The sequence below is a fragment of the Dromaius novaehollandiae genome, chromosome 2 (assembly GCF_036370855.1).
Source record: "Dromaius novaehollandiae isolate bDroNov1 chromosome 2, bDroNov1.hap1, whole genome shotgun sequence".
NCBI lineage: Eukaryota > Metazoa > Chordata > Aves > Casuariiformes > Dromaiidae > Dromaius > Dromaius novaehollandiae.
Genome location: NC_088099.1, coordinates 732,269 through 750,708, shown reverse-complemented (window position 1 = coordinate 750,708; position 18,440 = coordinate 732,269). Strand labels below are relative to the sequence as shown.

Below are 18,440 nucleotides of genomic sequence, written 5' to 3'. Positions count from 1 at the left end.
CCCTGCGTCCCCACGGGTGACGGGCCAGCGGGGCCCCGCTGCCGCTCGGAGGGAAGTCCACGTGTCCTGCCATCGCTGGGGCCTGCGAAAGCCCCTTGTGAGGATGTCTCGATAGCGTTGGCTCAGCGTAATTCAGTGGTTTGGTAGCAAAAATCACAGCTCTTGAGTTGCTGGTTGATGGGCTGTTGTGGGAACCAGTCGCACGTAACCTTGAAGAAGTTTAGCGAGACCTTTGGTAAGAAGCAGCAGTGCAAGATCACCCCAGGTCTGGCGGGGAGGAGCAGAGCTATGGGATGTTAGAGGAGGTTCATGGGGCTGTGCAGACCACGTTACGGGATGCTTTAAGGGGTTCGTGGCAAGGCACAGGAGTTACGGGGTGTTCGTGGGCAGGATGAGAGCACGGGAAAGTGGAGAGGAGGGGAGGTAAGAGGGGCAGGGGCATGTCAGCAGGGTCCCGCTCAGCACCCTCTGGCCGAGCCCCGGGTCTGATCGCTGTGAGCTGTCCCAGCCTCTCCTTAAACCCTGTTCCCAACTATTTTCTGTGCGAGTTCGCCCTCTGCTCTGTGCGTGTGTGTGCACGTGAGTGACTTCAGGCTGGACGAGCTGGACGAGAGGTCCAAGCGCTGGCTGCTGGAGGGACCACGGCCCTGGGAGCAAACATCAGCGACGCGGGGGGGGTCAGGGCCACGTGCTGGAGGGACCACAGGTCGGAGGGCTGGATGCTGGCGGGGCCGGCGTGAGGGCACGCGTGAGAGCTGCTGGGGAGCTTCAAGCCCGATCAGCCGGTCAGCAAGAGCAAGATCGGGCGATTTGTGCTGTTCGTGCTCGCGTGGGTGCGGTTTGCCCGTGGATGGTGTGTGTCGTGCTGGGTGTGCTGCTCCGTTTGCAGCCAGCCGTGCCTGTACCCCCGGGTGTTTGCACAGGTATGCTGCGTAAGCGTATGGGGAATACGAAAGCATCTGCTTTATTAAAGTTACTGGGAATTTATTATCAGTTCAAAGGGAATCGCAAATAACAGGGAAAGCGATAAACAAAACGCACAGAGACACAGACCTGACAAGCACACCAAAAATGAGACAACAACGAAGACCAAAAGTCTCCAGCTGGTCATTGACAGGCTATTAAGGAACTGCAGGCTCAGCTTTGGAGGGGGTCGGTCCAGACCAAACTAGCTCACCCCCCTGGATGAGCAGGGTGAGGCCGTCGGAGATGGGGCAGGAAGGAGCCCGGCGTGGGCACGGGTGGCCGGGGAGGTCCCCCGGCCCTGCCTGCCCTCGCGGTCCCCAGCAGGCCGGCGGCCGAGGGACACGTCCGAGGAGCCGGGGTGCCGCCAGCCCCGCGGGGAGCGACTGCAGAGCGGGAGGAAGAGGAGGGAGCGGCTCCTGAGCGGGGAGCAGGGAGAGGTGTCCCGGCGCAGCTCGGATGCCCCCGGCCCTGCCCTGGCCGCGCGGCGGGGCTGGAGGCTGGGGGCGGCTCCGGGGTCCCGGCCGCCCTCTCAGCTCTGCCCCGCGGGGGCTGCCGGCTCGTCTGCCCCCTCGAACAGGCCCTCGGGGCGCGGCAGCAGGTCGAGGCGCTCGGGCGAGGAGAGCGGGCCGGGCCGCAGGGCCAGCCGCACGCTGTCGTGCCCCACGGGCTCGGGCTGGCAGGGCAGCGGCTTTGCCGGCGGCTCGAAGTCGCTGCTGACGAGCACGCCGGCCTCGTAGAGGTAGATGGTGGCCCCGGGGTGGCTCTTGTCCGGCACGGAGGAGATCACGAAATGCGCTTTCCCCTCGGGTTTGTTGGCGGCGGCAAACTCGAGAAGATTTCTTGCCAGGCATCGCAGCTTCGTGTAGGTCTCGGGCTGCTCGTACCACTCCCTCTGCCGCGGTTGCTCCGGGCCCCGGTTGCCTGCGTTCACACCGCAGGAGGAATCCCGGGAATGGAGCCAGGCGTTGAGGTGCGATAAATAAGGCTCCTCATCCTGCAGCGACGTGAACATGAACGAGATGACAAACTGCCTCTGGGGGTCGGTCACAGCTTCACGTAACCTGCTCTGTGAAACTACAGGGACCACGTCCTTGAGGAGGGAGACGATGGAATTAACAGAGTTCATCTCTTGCTCCTTCGCATCGAGGAATTCATTGAGTCTCTGAATGTTGAACGGCGAGTTGCCGATCCTGGTCAAGATCTCCGCCAGCACCCCTTCCTCCTTGCCCCCTCCGCGGATGGAGGGTAAGACCCCGGCCAGCTCCCTTTGGAAAGCCTGTCGGTGCTGCTTGCAGAGATCTTTGAACTGCTGCAGTTTCCTCTTGATCTCGGGGAAGCTGGTGGCCACGGGGTCCCTCAGCACGTCGTGGCAGCGCATGTCCAGCTCTGCCAGCTGCTCTATGAGGGACTGAGCATCGCTGACCAGCGTCAAGCTGATCTCGCGGACCAGGCACGCCGCCTTGGCGTTCAGCTTGGTCAGGGGGTACAGCCAGACCCTCACGGGCACGGCCTTCTCCCCGTTCGCTCCCAGCATCTTGGGGAGGGCGGCGTACACTTCCAAGGCCTGCTGGTAAGTAACGGGCTTTTTATCAAGAGTAAAATCACCATGAAATGTACAGATACATTGGTCGGCTTGTCTTCTTAGTAGGGCATCCATTTGGAAAGACCGTTCTCCCTTGCTAAATTCTGGTAACTTTTCAGCCAAAAGCTTCATATTTGACTTTATCTCTTTCTTACTGTCTGCTGAAGAAACTTCCTGGTCAAACACAAAGAACGCCTGTGCCCCGTAGAGCACGGCTGTGACCACGTGGGTGGCTGCGCAGCGTTTGAAGGCATCAGGGTAAGAGATATTGTGGCGGCTCATGTGGCTCATCGTCAGCTGCCTGAACTGCGTGGTGGTGGAGTACCGCAGGGTGACGCGCACCTGACGCCTGGAGCACCGCGCATCCCTCAGGTATTCTGCCGAGCCCTCCAATTTAATCAGACCGAAGAGTATGCTGACCTTCAGCGATGCCTTGATATTTAGTGCGGAGACCTTTTCGTCAATGGTGTCGGATGTGATGATCTGAAACTCCGTCTTGTTCTGCGATCTCACGTCCACATTTTTCCGGAGGGTGTCCAGGTCCCACAGGGTGATACCTGGAACGTGACACACAGACGGGTGCAAACGCCCGCGAGAGCCAAAATGCAAGAAATGCCGTGATGGCTGAGGGCCAAGGAGCTAAGGGGGGGCCATGTGCCACGGGGGCCGCGTCTCCCGCGGCCGCACGGGAGCGGAGGCGGCTCGGGGCAGCGTCCGCACGGTGCCATGCCGCGCCGGGGCTCCTGCCGGCAGCGCCTCGGCCCCACGCGCTCCCGCCCGGGGCTCCGCCGGCACGGGAAGGGCCGGAGCCGCGCGGGGGAACCACGGCCCAGGCGGTGCCACGCGGGGGAACCAAGCACCCGTGGCAGCGGTGACGGCGGTGCGGGCTGTGCCGCCGAGCAGCTCCCTACCCGGGATGAGGGTCTCCTTGCGGCAGTCGTAGAGCATCCCCAGCTGGAAGGGGCGGCCCAGCGTCGGCATCTCCACGGCGTCGTCCGCTTTGGCCATGGCCGCTGCCCGGGCGCCCTCCGCGGGGCCCGTCCTGCGCGAGAGCCGGGGTCGGACGCGGCCCTGCCGGCACGCGGGGAGCTGCCGTCAGCCCCGGCCGCGGAGCAGCTGTGCGGGCGGTGGAGCAGGAGCTCCCGCGGGGCCTGCGCGGGGCGGTGGGGGCCCCGTGCTCTCCCTCTGCCCCACATCTCCGCGTGGCTCGCCTCGAGCCCTCCTGCCCTGCCGGGGACCAAAGCGCAGGGGCAGCAGTTTTCCGGGTGACTGGGGTAGATCTGGGGATGCTGCAGCTCTAGGAAGTGGCTGCTGAGGGGCAAGGGTTGTCCCCTTTGCCGATGGCCCTGATGTGCCCCTGCCCTGGCGTCCTCATGGGCCCATCCAGGGGCACTAGACAGTCCCTGCTGTCCCTTGCTGTGCCCCCCGTGTCCCTCGCAGGAGCAGAGGGGTTTCCCAGGGGCTGTTGCAGATCGTATTCCTGCAAGGTGCAAGCTCAGGCTGGAGCCTGGGGCCTGTGCACGAGCCCCGGGCTCTTCCCTGGGAGGCGGGAGAAACGATTTCAGTGACCTGCCGAGCCTGGCGAGTGCCCGGAGCACAGCGGGGATATTTAAGCCCTCTGTCCCCCTCTCTCTTGCTTCCATCTCTGCAACGTCTCCCCTGGTCCCTCTTTCGCCATCTCTCCTGCCGTGCTTGCAGGTCCCCGCGCCATCCCACCCTGCGGCTGTCGTCCCCGCAGGGCCCCCGCGGCTGCACCCCGGGGCACCGTGCAGCCCCCCAGCCCCAGCGGCATCCCAGGACTTTCCCAGCAGCCGAGCACAGCCCTCTGGGAAAGCTCCGGGCTCCCCGGAGGACCTGGGGTTGGCCCAGAAACCCCTCGCTCTCAGACGGTCTCGGCTCTCCCGGAGCTCCCGGAGCGGTTCCTGCCGGCAGCCACGTCTCTGCCCCCTCTCTGCCCCCCGCCCGGTCTAACCATCCTCCCTGCCAGCCCCGCAGCCGGGTGTGGACACGCGGGTGGCACCGTACCTTGTGTCTGCTCGCTCGCGCCGGTGCCACGTGCCGTCCCCGTCCCCGCGCCGGGCTCCTGGACCCCCTCACCGCCGCCACTGCGCAGCAGAGCGTCCCACGGAGACGCCGCTTATGCACGCAGTGCTCGTCTGGGAACCAGGCTCACATCCTATTCTGCAGCGAAGTCACTTAGCTGGCTTGTTTCGGATTTGGCAGGATGCAGGGGAGTGCTCGGAGCAGGAACCTCCCACGGCGGGGCCCCGCGGAGCCCGGCCTCTGTGCACGCCGCCGATGTGCCGAGGGGTCCCCAGGCACGAGACCCCGCTTCCCACCAGGATGAGCTTCTGGGCGATGTCTGAGCTCAGCTTGTGCCCTGAGTCACTCTCTGGTGGTCTGTAAGGGAGATGAGCGGTGGAAAGCCGGGCGCTGGAGGCTGCGGGGGCACAGGCAGCTGCAAGCTCCCCCCCGGCCGAGCCCCTGGCCACGAGGGTGGGTGGAAGGCTGTGAGCACCGTGGTCATCTTCAGAGCTGCGCATCTGCAAAACGACTTGGGCGAGAGGCAGGTGTGATTTTTCAGGGTATGCATCTTCTTACGTTGCTTTTCCTACCATTCAGGTCATGGCTGAGTCTATGGAGATGATTAATCCCCTCCCTGAACACAAATGCCCCCTTAGACCTGCACCCAGGCGTGGGAATGGTTCACCCCCCCGCCCCATACCTCGAACCCCTGGTTGGGGAGCTGCTGTCGCTGGAGCACCGTGCCGGCGCGAGCCAGGGCCTCTGCGTGCCCTGCAGCGCAGCGGGGACGTCGACGTAAGCCGTGAGCCAAGGCTGCAGTCTCAATTACGCGGTGTTCGGGCCACAGCTGTCAGGAGACAGTCCACGAGGCCAAATGAGTCCGACACCCCCCAACCCCATGTCCCACGAATGCCCCATTTCCCAGCTTCACTCCCAAAGGGTTTCCAGGGCTCTGCGAGCCTCGGTGCCTCTCTCGTCCTCTCTGCCAAGAGCTGCTTTCTCCCCATCTGCCTTTTTGCAGAGGCTCCAGCCTCGTGTGTGCTCGAAGCCTCCCCGGAGGAAACCCCACCGCGTGGGAGAGCAGGGCCCAGCGCCTTTCCCCTGGGAGCACGGCGTTATCGTCCGTCTCCCCCCGCTCTCCCCGCGGAGGGGACGGAGCAGCAGCGCTGGGGCGTGAGATAACCCCGAGCTGCTGGGGGAGGACGCAGGGGAGCACCGGAGCCGGCGGGCTGCAGCAGTCATTGCTCGTTGGGGACATGGTTTGGGCTCCCACCAAGCAGAGCCCCTGTGCCAGGGAAACGTCACGTCCTGCCCCTCTGGGACCTGGCGGCTCACGCAGCCACACGCAAACCGGGGGTGCGGCAAGGTCCTGAGACAGCCCAAAGCTCATCAGAAGGTTTTTGAAGGACTCTTCACAACTGGGGGGCCTGAAATGAGGTACCTGAACTTTGGAGCTGGTCCTTGTGAGTAGGACTATGGCTGCACTCACCAAAAATTGAATTCCTGAATACAGATATTGTCAGAAAGAGAGGAGTGTGTGTATGGGGTGGGGAGAGCCTTAAAAAAAGAATGTAGTCTTAGCTAAACAAGCAAAAAGCTGCTTTTTCGGAATGAAAGAAAGAAGTAACCAACTTCTCAGAACAAAACTCGTAGTGGTGAGCATTTTTGGTGAGGACCCCAGAGCTTTACTTCTCCAGAATCTAGAGACGCTGGACTAGGAAATCCTGGTGGGAGGCAGTGATCCCAGGACGGAGAACGAGGCGGTGGCCGTCTGGCTGCCGATGCCCGGCCAGGCCCGTAACAGCGGGGTCTGCGTGGGCACGGCTGGCTCGTGCTGCGGGGAGGGCTGGGAAGCAGCGAGGAGGCACAGAGGGGACCAAGGCAACATCCCTGCTCGGGCCGGGGGAAGGAGGAGAAGGTGCTGCTTTCCGAGAGGAGGGGGCTTGTTCCCAACGCAGGTCCTTCCCGCATCGGGGTGCGTGGAGGCTGGAAGCACGTGCACTTCCCAGCCACCGTCACGCGGCCGGGATGCAGAAATGGTCGTGCAGTGTTTGACTCTTCAGTTTGACACCCTGCAGCGCTGTTAACCAGGGTCTGCATGAAAAAATAGCGTATTTGAGCCGTGTTGTCCACGGCTTTAGGCCAAGCTGCACCGCGCCAATGCTCTCAATGTTAAGCCTCCAGGTCAGAGTCTGTTCTTCAAAGGCTGCGAGTGGCTCTGCCACTGTGAAACACTCCCTGCTTCCAGGAAGCGTTTCTTTTCCTGAATCCTCTCTCTCAGCCCTCCTTTCACGGCTGAGCCGTGCACCTGGGTCACAGGTGCCCAGCCACGGACCCTGGAGCAAAGGGACGTCACCACGTGCGACAGAAGAAGTAAAGAATTCGGATGGTGTTCACGAGCTGTTTGTGCTGGGTGCTGGTCCTGGAGCGGGGCAAACGAGGCACGGTGACACCGCAGGAGCTGTGGCAGAGGGACACAGAGCTGGGACACAGCTTGGGGGCCTGGCTGCCCCTCGCAGGCTGGCGGCTGTGGGGCTGGTGCCTGAGCACGGAGCTGGGCTGAGACCTGGTGCTGCTGTAGCCCCTGGCTGCCTGGGCTGCTGCTGCTGGCTGTGCTCTGCTCGGGCGTTCAGAGAAGAGCCTGAGGACGTGGGATGAGACGGTCGGCCCTGCATGGACACATGCATGGCCCTTGCATGGATGCAAACATCCAGTTTGGGTCTGGGCTCGCTGACTTTCAAAGTAATTTCACACCAAAGCGCATGAGTGTACACACGCGCGTGTGGGCAGATGCGCACACACATACACACACGCACACACAACTCGATAACCTTGAGCACTGCTTCTCCCTCCGATCTCCAGCAGCAGAAAGCAATCACGCGGATCCCAGCCGTGCTCCGACCTGCCCACCCACGTGCTCTCCGTCTGCGGGACCCTGCAGTAGGATGTGGCACTTGTGAGGAGGGAACGTGCTCGAGGATTTGAAGGCAGAGCTGGTTAACTTCATGGGAGCTATGGGATGTTTCTCACAGCCACAGAGGACCTGTCCACCCTCTTCCATGTGTATGTCAGCGTGGAAATGTGTGTGCAGCCTCCAGGACAAGGGGAAAGTGTCAAGCTACAGACTATAGACACTCGAAGTTCTCGTCACACCCACCAACGTGGCCCAGCTTTCCTGCTCACTGGTAGATCTCTGCTGGCATCTCCAGAGAAGCTTCTTCACTAGAGCTGCTTTTTCCACTCATATTCAGTGTCTTTTTTGCCACTTTTCATCCTCGTGCTGTTTTTTCTCTCACTTCTTCTAAATCACAGAGTTTCGTTCTGCAGCTTTTCCATAATGAACTCCAATTCCTGCCAGTCTCTGGCAACTTCCTTCTTTGATGATAAACTTCTACTTTCTAATTTATGTGAAAGTCTTAAAATGCCCCTATGCTCCGAGGTCAGGTCTTCCTGAACACTGCGTTCAGGTTGCAGCTTCCCTCTTCAGCTGGAGCCCTGCTGTCCGTCAAGCTGGTTCCCACCAGCATCTTTAACCGCAGGTACACCGGCCGCGGCGGTGGCCTCTGAGGCAGGAGAAAGCTGTCCGTCTGCAAAGGGCACAGGCCGGGCTTGCACGCAGCTCCGCTGTGCTGCCTCTGCTCCCCTGCCCCCGGGGCCGGTGCAGAGCAGGCACCCGCCCGGGATACACGATTCCTCCCTGCTCCTCTCCTGGGAATTTTGTCCCACCTCCGATTCTTGCGTGGAGACTGGCAACTGCTGGCTGAACGATCTACTGGAGAGCCTTTCCCTCCTCTCCCTCCATGCAGGGAGGGCAAACTCTCACTAGGTCTTTTTGGAAAGTCTGTCAGTGCTGCCTACCAGAGTGCAAGCTCCTCAAATAGGGAGGAAAGTTTGCTAGGATTTGGCCAAAGCAGAAATACTTACCCAGAAATAACTGATAAGACACTTCGGAACAAGTTGTTTCAACTTCTAAATGCATACACGTGTGTAAAGTGTGCAGATGAAGCTGTTGCACACTCGGCCCGGCACTCCAGGTCTGCTTGGGGTCGCCAACAGGCACACTCGGCGCGAAGGACGAGGGTTGATGCCCCCGGAGCTGCCCCGAGCGCTTCCGTGCCGGCTGTTCGCCCCGCTCTGCTGCACTTGCCGTGGGTACGGGAGGGCTCGGCTGTCACTGCTGGCTCTGATTTTGGCAATAAGGACAGATGGTAGCTTGTTTGCACAGAAAACCAGAGCGTACTCCCAAGGCGAACGCATATATGTGAGTGTTTACATCTAACAAACTAACAACTTAACAAATGGTCACTTTATTCAAACATCTCTTTGACGCCTCTCCTCCCCATCAAACAGCTCGGTGCCTCAGGGCCGTCGTCTCCTCCGGTGCTGGCGCAGCGGGACGTGCAGCCTGCTCGCGTTTCGTGGGAGCTGCTCCAACACGGTATTGAAAACACACGTACTAGCAGCCTGCTGCCGCTGGCAGTCTGAGCCCAGCCCAAGGCGCAACGGGAAGGACGGATGGGGATGTAAAACAGGGAGAGCAATGCTCCTGGAGGAAGGGGCCACTTTCCACTTACTCCCGATTTGTTTCTTTCCTTTTCTTTTCTTTTTTCCTCCTGTTCCTGGAACAACCCGGGAGCCGGGTGCCTCCCCATTCCTGACTCCAGCAGGCATCACTGGGACCAAGCGGGGAGCAGCAGTTCGGCAAGTGCCCTTGTCCCCACCGGCAGCGCACGTCCGGGGGGAGGTCTGGCTTCCCGCGGGAGCACGGCAGCGCGGTCGCACGGGCTGCGGGCCGGGCTGCTGTGGGGCGCTGAGCCCCTCGGCAGTGGGGTTTTCCCGAGCTCTTTGGAAGGGAAGTGTGCTGTCTGGAGGGGATTTCTGCAGCACAGACCTCCGGGCTGCTCCAGCAAGAGCTCAGCGTGGTGGCACGGTGCAGCCGGCTGCGAGGGCAGCCTGGCACGGTGCAGGTGGGAGCGACCTGGTCCAGCGGGCCAGCAGTGCTGCACCAGCGCTGGGGGCTTTGGGGCCACCCGGGGATGATGCATGTTCCTGAAGCTAGGTCTGCTCTTAAATTTCAGGCCACCACCATTTCAAAGACGGGAGTCCTAAGAGCAGACGTCCCGCTTCCTTCTCCCCAGTCAGGCCTTTTTATCTCCTCCAGCTCTTCTTGCTGCAGCTGACGTTGAACGAGTGCAAGGACCCCGAAGCCCTGCCAGCTCGCAGAGAGTCTCCAGCGAGCAGGGGCAGAGCGTGCACGATATCGCAGAGCCACCGCGGACAGGGCAGGCTGCTACCTGCAGCATTTCATTTGCTTGGCAAAGGTGCTGTGGTGCAATTTCCCAGGGGACACCCAGCCACCAGCACCTCTCCAGCACTGCGGGTTTGCTGGGCTTGTGGTGGGACAACAGAGCTCAGATTGCTGAATGAAGGTAAAGCCAAAGGAGGAGAGGCAAAGGCCTGGAGAAGATCTTCATCCAAACATTTATCCTCTCTTGGGACCACAACCAAGGGGACATGCTGGAGCTTTTAATGCAAAAAGTTGTTCCAAGCTGTGCTTGTGGGGGAGATGGTTGTGCTTTGCTCCTTGGAAAGCTGCTGGTTGTGGCAGTGGAACATCCCAGCACAACCCCAGAAAAAACTCACGGCATAGGATGCTGCACGGCACTCTGGGACTAAAGTGCCTGGAAAACAACTTGAGAAGGCAAGTCTCTTGCAAGAAGGGAAACCCAAAACGACTGAACTAAAGGGAACTTTCACAAGTTGCAAAGCTCCGGCCGAGGGAAAGGAGGGAGGCAGGGGATGGAGGTGGGTGTGCTCCAGGTAGTGCCCTGCCAAGATGCCCCCTGCACTTTGGCTACGAGGAGATCCTAAGTGCTAATGCTTCGGTTACCAGAGCAAGGTCTGGGGATGTGTGAGCAGCACATGTGATAAGATCAGTGCAGAATTTAATTTCTTCTTTTCACTTCCCCATTCATCTCTCGCAGACTCTCTGGCCCTGTCCTCTCTTGCTAACTTCCCTCAGCTCTCGCGCAAGATCCACCTCAGTAACCCTAAATGAGCTGGCTGGACAAGCTGGCTTCGGGGGGATGGGAGAGTCAGGTTATCCCCAGTCTACCTGGGAAGACTCAGCACGGCATTGGGGAAGGGAAGTTTTGCGTTACATATCTCTTGGCCTTTTCCATAGGGTCAACACACGTGTAGACAGGTGTGATCCAGCTGATGCAGATTGCTCAAGCAACCACAGTACAAGCCGTGGGTCCGGGTATGGATTAATGATTGGTTATAGACAGCAAATGGAGGACAAGTGCAAGGGGCCAGTTCTCGCACTGGGGAGGTGGGTGTCCGGGGTCCCGTGGCGGGTCCAGGAGCCAGGGCTGCTCACTGTCTCCAAAAATGATCTGGAAAGAGGTAGGAAAGTTTGCCCGTGTGTCCTGGAGAACAAAGGCGAGGATGCGGGACAACCGTGGTGACTTGCAGAGCGGCCCTACAAGACCGAGCATCACTCGCATGGCAGATGGGCCGCAGCGTGGAGAAATGTGAGGTGGTGCGTGCGGGCGGCTCATCCCCCCTTGGCATGCAGAAGGAGGGACTCTGAGCTGATCACTACCCACCAGCAGCTCCCTGCTTGGTGGTGGGCAAAGAAGCCAAATGCAAGGGAATATTGGGAAACAGGGCATGCCACTAAAGCACTGCTGGTCTCCGCACAGACCGCGGAGCTCAGTCTTCGTAGTGTTCGTGCATCCCGGTGTACTCAAGCACTTCCCGGGCTACGGCACCCGTGGGCTCCATCTTTGCTAAAGGAGCTGGCCTACGTCCTCTCCAGGCTTGGCTGCGCTGCCCAGGCAGAGCCGGGGCTGACGTCCCTGTGGGGCTGGAGCCAGGAGGGGTGCTCCGAGCACGCGGCAGGGACCGGGCATTGCCGAGCGCACGTCACGGCTGCACGCACTCAAGCGACAGCCTCGGCACGCTCTCAGCCCAGGAGCCAGGGCACCCCCAAGGGCCCCAGCACCCCTGCGAGGCATGGGACCGCATCCCAGCACCAGGCTGCCACCCCAGCTGGAACAGACCAGTACTGAAAACCACCAGTTTCAGTATATCTTTGAGTCCTCCCACTCTTTACCAAGCTCTGCCTGCCTTTCTGTTCATGTAACGCAGGTGCTGCAGGGAAGTTTCTGCTGCACCGTATTTTGAAAACTGCTGACCGGAGGAAACAGCTTCAGTAAAAACGTCCAGCCTGTATCCTTATGCGTGGTCCCTGCTGAGCAAGCAAGCTGTAACTCCTCAAATTTAGCCCTTGTGGGAACTGAAATAAAAAGTTGCATGACTGTACAAGAGAATCCGAAACTGCTTTATAAATAGAGGGTTCACTCTATAAATCCAATTTCTGTCTGACCACAGAGGCAGCACGCAGAGGGCAGAGCCCATGCTCTGAAGGCAGACGTTGCGTGGACCTGCCGCCCTCCAACAGCAGCAAGGTAGGGAGCTACGCTTGCGCTCAGCTCCCGGCCGGCAGGGCTGGAAGGGGCTTTCTGTCCTGCAGTTGTGAGGACAGGGCTGAAACTGCCCTTTGCTCACTGGCTTTTAGTTCTCTGGCTTTTCCCCTCCAGTTTAAATAACATAAACCCACCCGGGGGACCTCCCAAGGAGAAGCCGGGGCTGCTGGCGTGGGTCGTGCCGGACCAGGGAGCTGGGGACCAGCCGCGGGGCGAGGGGCAGCCGGCGGCTCCAGCAGTGGCTGCGGGCAGCTCTGCCGGGGTGGCTCCGTGCCTTGCAGGCTTAGTGGGAACGGGGAGGGACGTGGACCAGGGCGGGGGGGTCCCTGGGGGCCAGCCTCGGCCGGACGATGGGGAGACGGGGGTCACGAGTGTGGGGCTGGGCAAAGCAACCGTGTCCTGACCGCGAGCCTTCCTCAACCGGCAGCAAAGCGGCCGCGGAAAGGAGAAGGTTTGGGACTGCAGGGGGGAAGGAAAAGGCAGCAGCGTTTCAGGAGGGACAAGACGGGGGAGCAGACCCTTGGGGACTGGACCCGTCACCAAGAGCCCCGTGGCCACCCATGAGGGACACGGGACATGAGGGCTGCATGGGGACATGCGGGGCAGGACGGGCACCGGCACAGGCACATCTCCCAAAGGCACAGTGCGTATCGCAAAGCGCGGTGGCCCATGAGGACGCCAGGGCAGGGGCACATCAGGGCCATCGGCAAAGGGGACAACCCTTGCCCCTCAGCAGCCACTTCCTAGAGCTGCAGCATCCCCAGATCTACCCCAGTCACCCGGAAAACTGCTGCCCCTGCGCTTTGGTCCCCGGCAGGGCAGGAGGGCTCGAGGCGAGCCACGCGGAGATGTGGGGCAGAGGGAGAGCACGGGGCCCCCACCGCCCCGCGCAGGCCCCGCGGGAGCTCCTGCTCCACCGCCCGCACAGCTGCTCCGCGGCCGGGGCTGACGGCAGCTCCCCGCGTGCCGGCAGGGCCGCGTCCGACCCCGGCTCTCGCGCAGGACGGGCCCCGCGGAAGGCGCCCGGGCAGCGGCCATGGCCAAAGCGGACGACGCCGTGGAGATGCCGACGCTGGGCCGCCCCTTCCAGCTGGGGATGCTCTACGACTGCCGCAAGGAGACCCTCATCCCGGGTAGGGAGCTGCTCGGCGGCACAGCCCGCACCACCGTCGCCGCTGCCGCGGGCGCTGGGTTCCCCCGCGTGGCACCGCCTGGGCCGTGGTTCCCCCGCGCGGCTCCGGCCCTTCCCGTGCCGGCGGAGCCCCGGGCGGGAGCGCGTGGGGCCGAGGCGCTGCCGGCAGGAGCCCCGGTGCGGCATGGCGCCGTGCGGACGCTGCCCCGAGCCGCCTCCGCTCCCGTGCGGCCGCGGGAGACGCGGCCCCCGTGGCACATGGCCCCCCCTTAGCTCCTTGGCCCTCAGCCATCACGGCATTTCTTGCATTTTGGCTCTCGCGGGCGTTTGCACCCGTCTGTGTGTCACGTTCCAGGTATCACCCTGTGGGACCTGGACACCCTCCGAAATTACGAGGACGTGAGATCGCAGAACAAGACGGAGTTTCAGATCATCGCGTCGGATTCCCTGGAGGACAAGTCCTCTGCCCTCGGGGTCAGTTCATCCCTGAAGGCCAGTTTTCTCTCTGGATTGGTGGAGGTGAGCGGCTCGGCAGAGTATCTGAGGGACAGCAGGAGCTCCAAGCGCCAGGCCCGGGTCACCCTCCAGTACTCCACCACGACACAGTTCAAGCAGCTGACGATGAACCAGCTGGGACGCAAAAACATCTCTTACCCCGATGTGTTTGACCAAGGCACAGCCACCCACGTGGTTATAGCTGTGCTGTACGGGGCACAGGCGTTCTTTGTGTTTGATCGGGAAGTTTCTGAAAAAGAAGATATTCAAGAGATACAGGGGAGTCTGAAGCTCACCATTAGTGGCATACCGACGGTCCAAATCGAAGGGGAAGGATCGGTCAAAATGGATGAAAAGACAAAATCGTTCACTGAAAAATTTAGCTGCCGGTTTCACGGTGACTTTGCTCTCGAGAGCAACCCAGTTACCTACCAAGATGCCATGCGAGTTTATGCCGCCCTCCCCAAGATGCTGGGAGCAAACGGGGAGAAGGCCGTGCCTGTGAAAGTCTGGCTGTACCCCCTGACCAAGCTGGACTCCAAAGCGGCCCGCCTGGTCCGCGAGATCAGCTTAGCGCTGGTCTTTGATGCCCAGTGTGTCTCGGAGCAGCTGGCAGAGCTGGACATGCGGTGCAACGACCTGCAGAGAAACCCCGTGGCCACCAGCTTCCCCGAGATCAAGAGGAAACTGCAGCAGTTCAAAGATCTCTGCAAGCAGCACCGACAGGCTTTCCAAAGGGAGCTGGCCGGGGTCTTACCCTGCATCCGCGGAGGGGGCAAGGAGGAAGGGGTGCTGGCGGAGATCTTGATCAGGATCGGCAACTCGCCGTTCAACATTCAGAGACTCAATGAATTCCTCAATGAGAAGGAGCAAGAGATGAATTTCATGAAGGTATTCATTGCTGTCCTTACGGATGCGACTTTGGTGTCCTCACGGAGCGAGCTGCAAAGAATAGTGCTCGATCCAACAAGAGACCTTGTCATGTCCTTCACATTCACCTCCTTGGAGGAAGAGGAGCCATATCTATTAGAATTAAACAAGTGGCTCCGTTGCGGCACGTCTCATGTTAACCCCTCATCAACGGATGCGGCTCCTGGGGAGAGAGACCCCAAGCAGTGGTTCGAGAACACAGAGATATACACGAAGGTACGAGAGCTGGCAAAAGCCTTCACCGAGTTTGCCACCGCCAACAAACCCGAGGGGAAAACGCATTTCGTGATCTCCTCCGTGCCGGACAAGAGCCACCCCGGGGCCACCATCTACCTCTACGAGGCCGGCGTGCTCGTCAGCAGCGACTTCGAGCCGCCGGCAAAGCCGCTGCCCTGCCAGCCCGAGCCCGTGGGGCACGACAGCGTGCGGCTGGCGCTGCGGCCCAGCGCCTTCGGCCGGGCCGCCGTCTGCGGCTACCGCGTGGAGTACGGCACGGCGGAGGAGCGGGACTGGCGCGCCGTGGAGGCCGGCGGCGACGCCGAGGCGGTCACGGTGACGGGCCTGGCGCCCAACACCCACTACGTCTTCCGCTACGCGGCCCGGAGCCGGGCGGGCTGCGGCCCCAGCAGCCCGGAGAGCTTCCCGGCCAAGACGCTGCCCGCCAGCCCCCCGGGGCGGCCGGCGCGGGCGGGCGAGGAGCCGCACGCGGTGGCCCTGAGCTGGGCGGCGCCGGCGGCCGTGGGGCCGGGCGCCCACGTGGAGGCCTACCGGGTGGAGTACCTGGAGGAGCAGGCGGCGGGCGGCGCGGAGGCGGCGGGCGGCTGGCGGCAGAGGCGCACGGACGGCGCCGCGCCGCGCTGCCGGGTGGAGGGGCTGGAGCCCCAGACGCCCTACCGCTTCCGCGTGGCGGCACTGTGCGGGGCCGCCGGCGAGAGCCGCCCCGGCCCCGAGGCCGCGCTCTGCACCGCCCGGGAGCCGCTGCCGGCCGCCACGCGGGACTGCCTGGGCCGCGGCGCGCCGGTGGCCGGGCGGCAGCCCGCCCTCTACGCCCTGCCGCCGGATGGGGCGGCGGGCGGCGTCGCCTACCGCCTGGGCGCCCGGGACCCGCCGGCCCCCGGCAAGGTGGTGCTGCTGCTGGGCGCCGCGGGCGCCGGCAAGAGCACGCTGCTGGACGCGGCGCTCAACCACCTGCTGGGCGTGCAGTGGGAGGACGGCTTCCGCTTCACGCTGGGCGCCGAGGCCGCCGGCGGGCGCCCGGGGCAGAGCCGCACTCCGGCGGTGCGGGCCTGCGCGGTCGGCCCCGGGCAGGGCCTCCGGGCGCCCTGCGCCCTCACCCTGGTCGACACGCCGGGGCTGGGCGACGCCCGGGGCGTGCGGCAGGACCGGCTGCTGGCCCGGCAGCTCCACGCGCTGCTCTCCGGCCCGGGGGGCTTCGACCGCGTCGACGCCGTGGGCCTGGTGGTCCCGGCCTCGCCCGCCGGCGGGGCGCACGCCCAGCGCTACGTCTTCGACGCGGCGCTCTCCCTGCTCGGCAATGACCTGCGGGGCGGCCTCCAGCTGCTGGTCACCTCGGCGCCCGGGCCGGCGCCCCTGGCGCTGGAGGCCGCGCGGGAGGCGGAGCTGCCGGTGCCGCGCGACGCCGACGGCCGCCCCGTGCACTTCCGCTTCGACCTGGCGGGGCTCTTCGCCAGCAACGCCCAGGAGGACGAGGAGGAGCGGAACCGGCGCAAGGCCGCCTGGAAGCGGGCGGCCCGCGGCCTGGCCGCCTGGCTGGAGGCCGTGCTGGCGGCGGAGAGCCGCGACCTGGCGCTCACCAAGGAGGTGCTGGCGGCCCAGGTGCAGCTGGAGGGCTGCGCGCGGGAGCTGCCCGCCCTGGTGCGGGCCGGGCTGGCCAAGCTGCAGGAGATGCGCCGGGCGGCAAGGGCGCGGTGCGGGGACCCGGGGCGCCCGGGCGCGCGCGTCCCCTGCGAGCCCGGGCAGACGCTCCCCGTGCCGGCGGCCCTCCCGTGCGCGGGCGCCCGCGCCCTCAACTGCCACCACTGCAACTACACGTGCCGCCGCCCCCGCCCCGCGGCGCGGGACGCGGACAAGCTCTGGTGGGCGGCCCTGGGCCCCGGCTCGGGCGCCTGCACCGCCTGCCCGGGCCGGTGCTGCTGGTACGTGCACCTGGTGCAGCCCTACCGCTTCGAGCGCGGGGCCCCCGCCGCGGAGGAGCCGCTGCGCGCGGCCGCGGTGCCCGAGGAGCTGCGCCGGCAGTACGCGGCCCTGGAGGAGGGCGTGCGGGGGCTGGCGAGCGCCGCGCGGGGCAGCCTGCAGCGCCTGCGGCAGCTGGCCCTGCGGCCCGGCCCGCTCTCCTCGGCCAAGCGCCTCGAGCTGCTGCTGCGCGCCGAGGAGCGGGAGCGGCGCCCGGGCCACGAGGAGCGCGCGGAGGCCCTGCGGGAGGAGCACGCCGCCCTCGAGCTGCTGCGCAGGGCGGCCGACGGGGAGGCCCTGCTGCCGCGCCCCGAGGACCTGTTCGAGGGGGCAGACGAGCCGGCAGCCCCCGCGGGGCAGAGCTGAGAGGGCGGCCGGGACCCCGGAGCCACCCCCAGCCTCCAGCCCCGCCGCGCGGCCAGGGCAGGGCCGGGGGCATCCGAGCTGCGCCGGGACACCCCTCCCTGCTCCCCGCTCAGGAGCCGCTCCCTCCTCTTCCTCCCGCTCTGCGGTCGCTCCCCGCGGGGCTGGCGGCACCCCGGCTCCTCGGACGTGTCCCTCGGCCGCCGGCCTGCTGGGGACCGCGAGGGCAGGCAGGGCCGGGGGACCTCCCCGGCCACCCGTGCCCACGCCGGGCTCCTTCCTGCCCCATCTCCGACGGCCTCACCCTGCTCATCCAGGGGGGCGACGTCGGGGCCGGGATGCCCAGCACCAGCAGCTTTGGCTGTGTACGGCCAGAGTGCCAAGCCCCCGCGGTAAATGCTTTGGAGACGCGCGTCGTAGTCAGTCCCCTGCAAATGCAACGTCCCGGGGTCCCGCTGGGGGACCCTACTACTGGGTGTAGGGATGGTTTTGTCCGTAAGGAATGAGTACTTAAGGAAACTTGAGTAATAAGCTAAGATGCTGCGGAGCTGCACCATGGCTGTAAGACATCTGAGCAATGCTCGCACGACCTAGCCTGCATGGAAGATCACCAAGACTGAGACGTATCCACATGCTGGGTTGTCCTGGGTGCGCAGATGGCAAAATAAGCTAGACCACAAGTAACAACCCAGGGATTTCTGCTTGCTTTGTGTAGGATAGGGAGCTCTGTCAGTGCTGAAGTATTAACAGGGCTCCAGTATGAGGCTGCTCCTGCCTTGAACTCTTGCTTTATTAGGTCTCATCTGCGCAGTGCAATCATTTATTTACACCTAGTAGTGCACAGCTGAGCTCTCTAGTGAAACTGTTTTGCAGAAGCTGGTCCCGTTCCTGCTCCTGCTCCCCAGCGTGTCTGGGATGAATACGGGGCCGGCTGCTCCCCGGAGCAGGCTGGGCGTTGCAGGCGCTGGACACGGCACCGGGGCGGACGCTGCCCGCCTGCACGCAGAGCCGACTAGCCCGGGATCCCCACGCGGTGCAGCGATGCCTCTTGCCCCAGCCACTGTGGATCCGACCCCCAGCGCACCCGGGGGCTGCGACGGCTGCGACCCGACACCCACCACCGGCTGCTACGGTCCCTGCCTGTTCCTCCAGCAAGCTGTGTTTCTGAGTAGATTTTGCAGCGGTCATTGTATAGCTCAATAAATCCAGGTTTGCTCTGTGTCGTGAGTCTCCGTCGTGCTTCCAGGCCTGGGACCGCCAG

General features: G+C 63.6%; 2 protein-coding genes across 2 annotated transcripts; one reads left to right on the top strand and one right to left on the bottom strand.

Annotated features, from left to right (window-relative positions):
- Positions 1 to 963: 963 nt before the first annotated feature.
- On the bottom strand, positions 964 to 4,731 carry LOC112995948 (stonustoxin subunit beta-like). Its single transcript, XM_026121211.2, has 3 exons — positions 4,574 to 4,731; positions 3,460 to 3,619; positions 964 to 3,105 (listed from the first exon to the last, which is right to left on the bottom strand). Exons 2-3 carry the CDS (start codon positions 3,554 to 3,556, stop codon positions 1,496 to 1,498), a joined length of 1,707 nt encoding a protein of 568 aa, XP_025976996.2. The 5' UTR covers positions 3,557 to 3,619; positions 4,574 to 4,731; the 3' UTR covers positions 964 to 1,495.
- A 7,241-nt stretch (positions 4,732 to 11,972) lies between these two features.
- Positions 11,973 to 17,182, top strand: LOC135327662 (uncharacterized). Its single transcript, XM_064508053.1, has 3 exons — positions 11,973 to 12,048; positions 13,040 to 13,199; positions 13,554 to 17,182. Exons 2-3 carry the CDS (start codon positions 13,103 to 13,105, stop codon positions 17,180 to 17,182), a joined length of 3,726 nt encoding a protein of 1,241 aa, XP_064364123.1. The 5' UTR covers positions 11,973 to 12,048; positions 13,040 to 13,102.
- The last annotated feature ends 1,258 nt before the right edge of the window (positions 17,183 to 18,440 follow it).

Bases quoted from the DNA above. Each gene is read 5' to 3' on its own strand.
- LOC135327662 (XM_064508053.1), top strand. From the start codon at position 13,103: ATGGCCAAAGCGGACGACGCCGTGGAGATGCCGACGCTGGGCCGCCCC. The intron at 13,200-13,553 runs GTAGGGAGCTGC...GTCACGTTCCAG, and splicing joins CAAGGAGACCCTCATCCCGG to GTATCACCCTGTGGGACCTG.
- LOC112995948 (XM_026121211.2), bottom strand. From the start codon at position 3,556: ATGGCCAAAGCGGACGACGCCGTGGAGATGCCGACGCTGGGCCGCCCC. The intron at 3,106-3,459 runs GTAGGGAGCTGC...GTCACGTTCCAG, and splicing joins CAAGGAGACCCTCATCCCGG to GTATCACCCTGTGGGACCTG.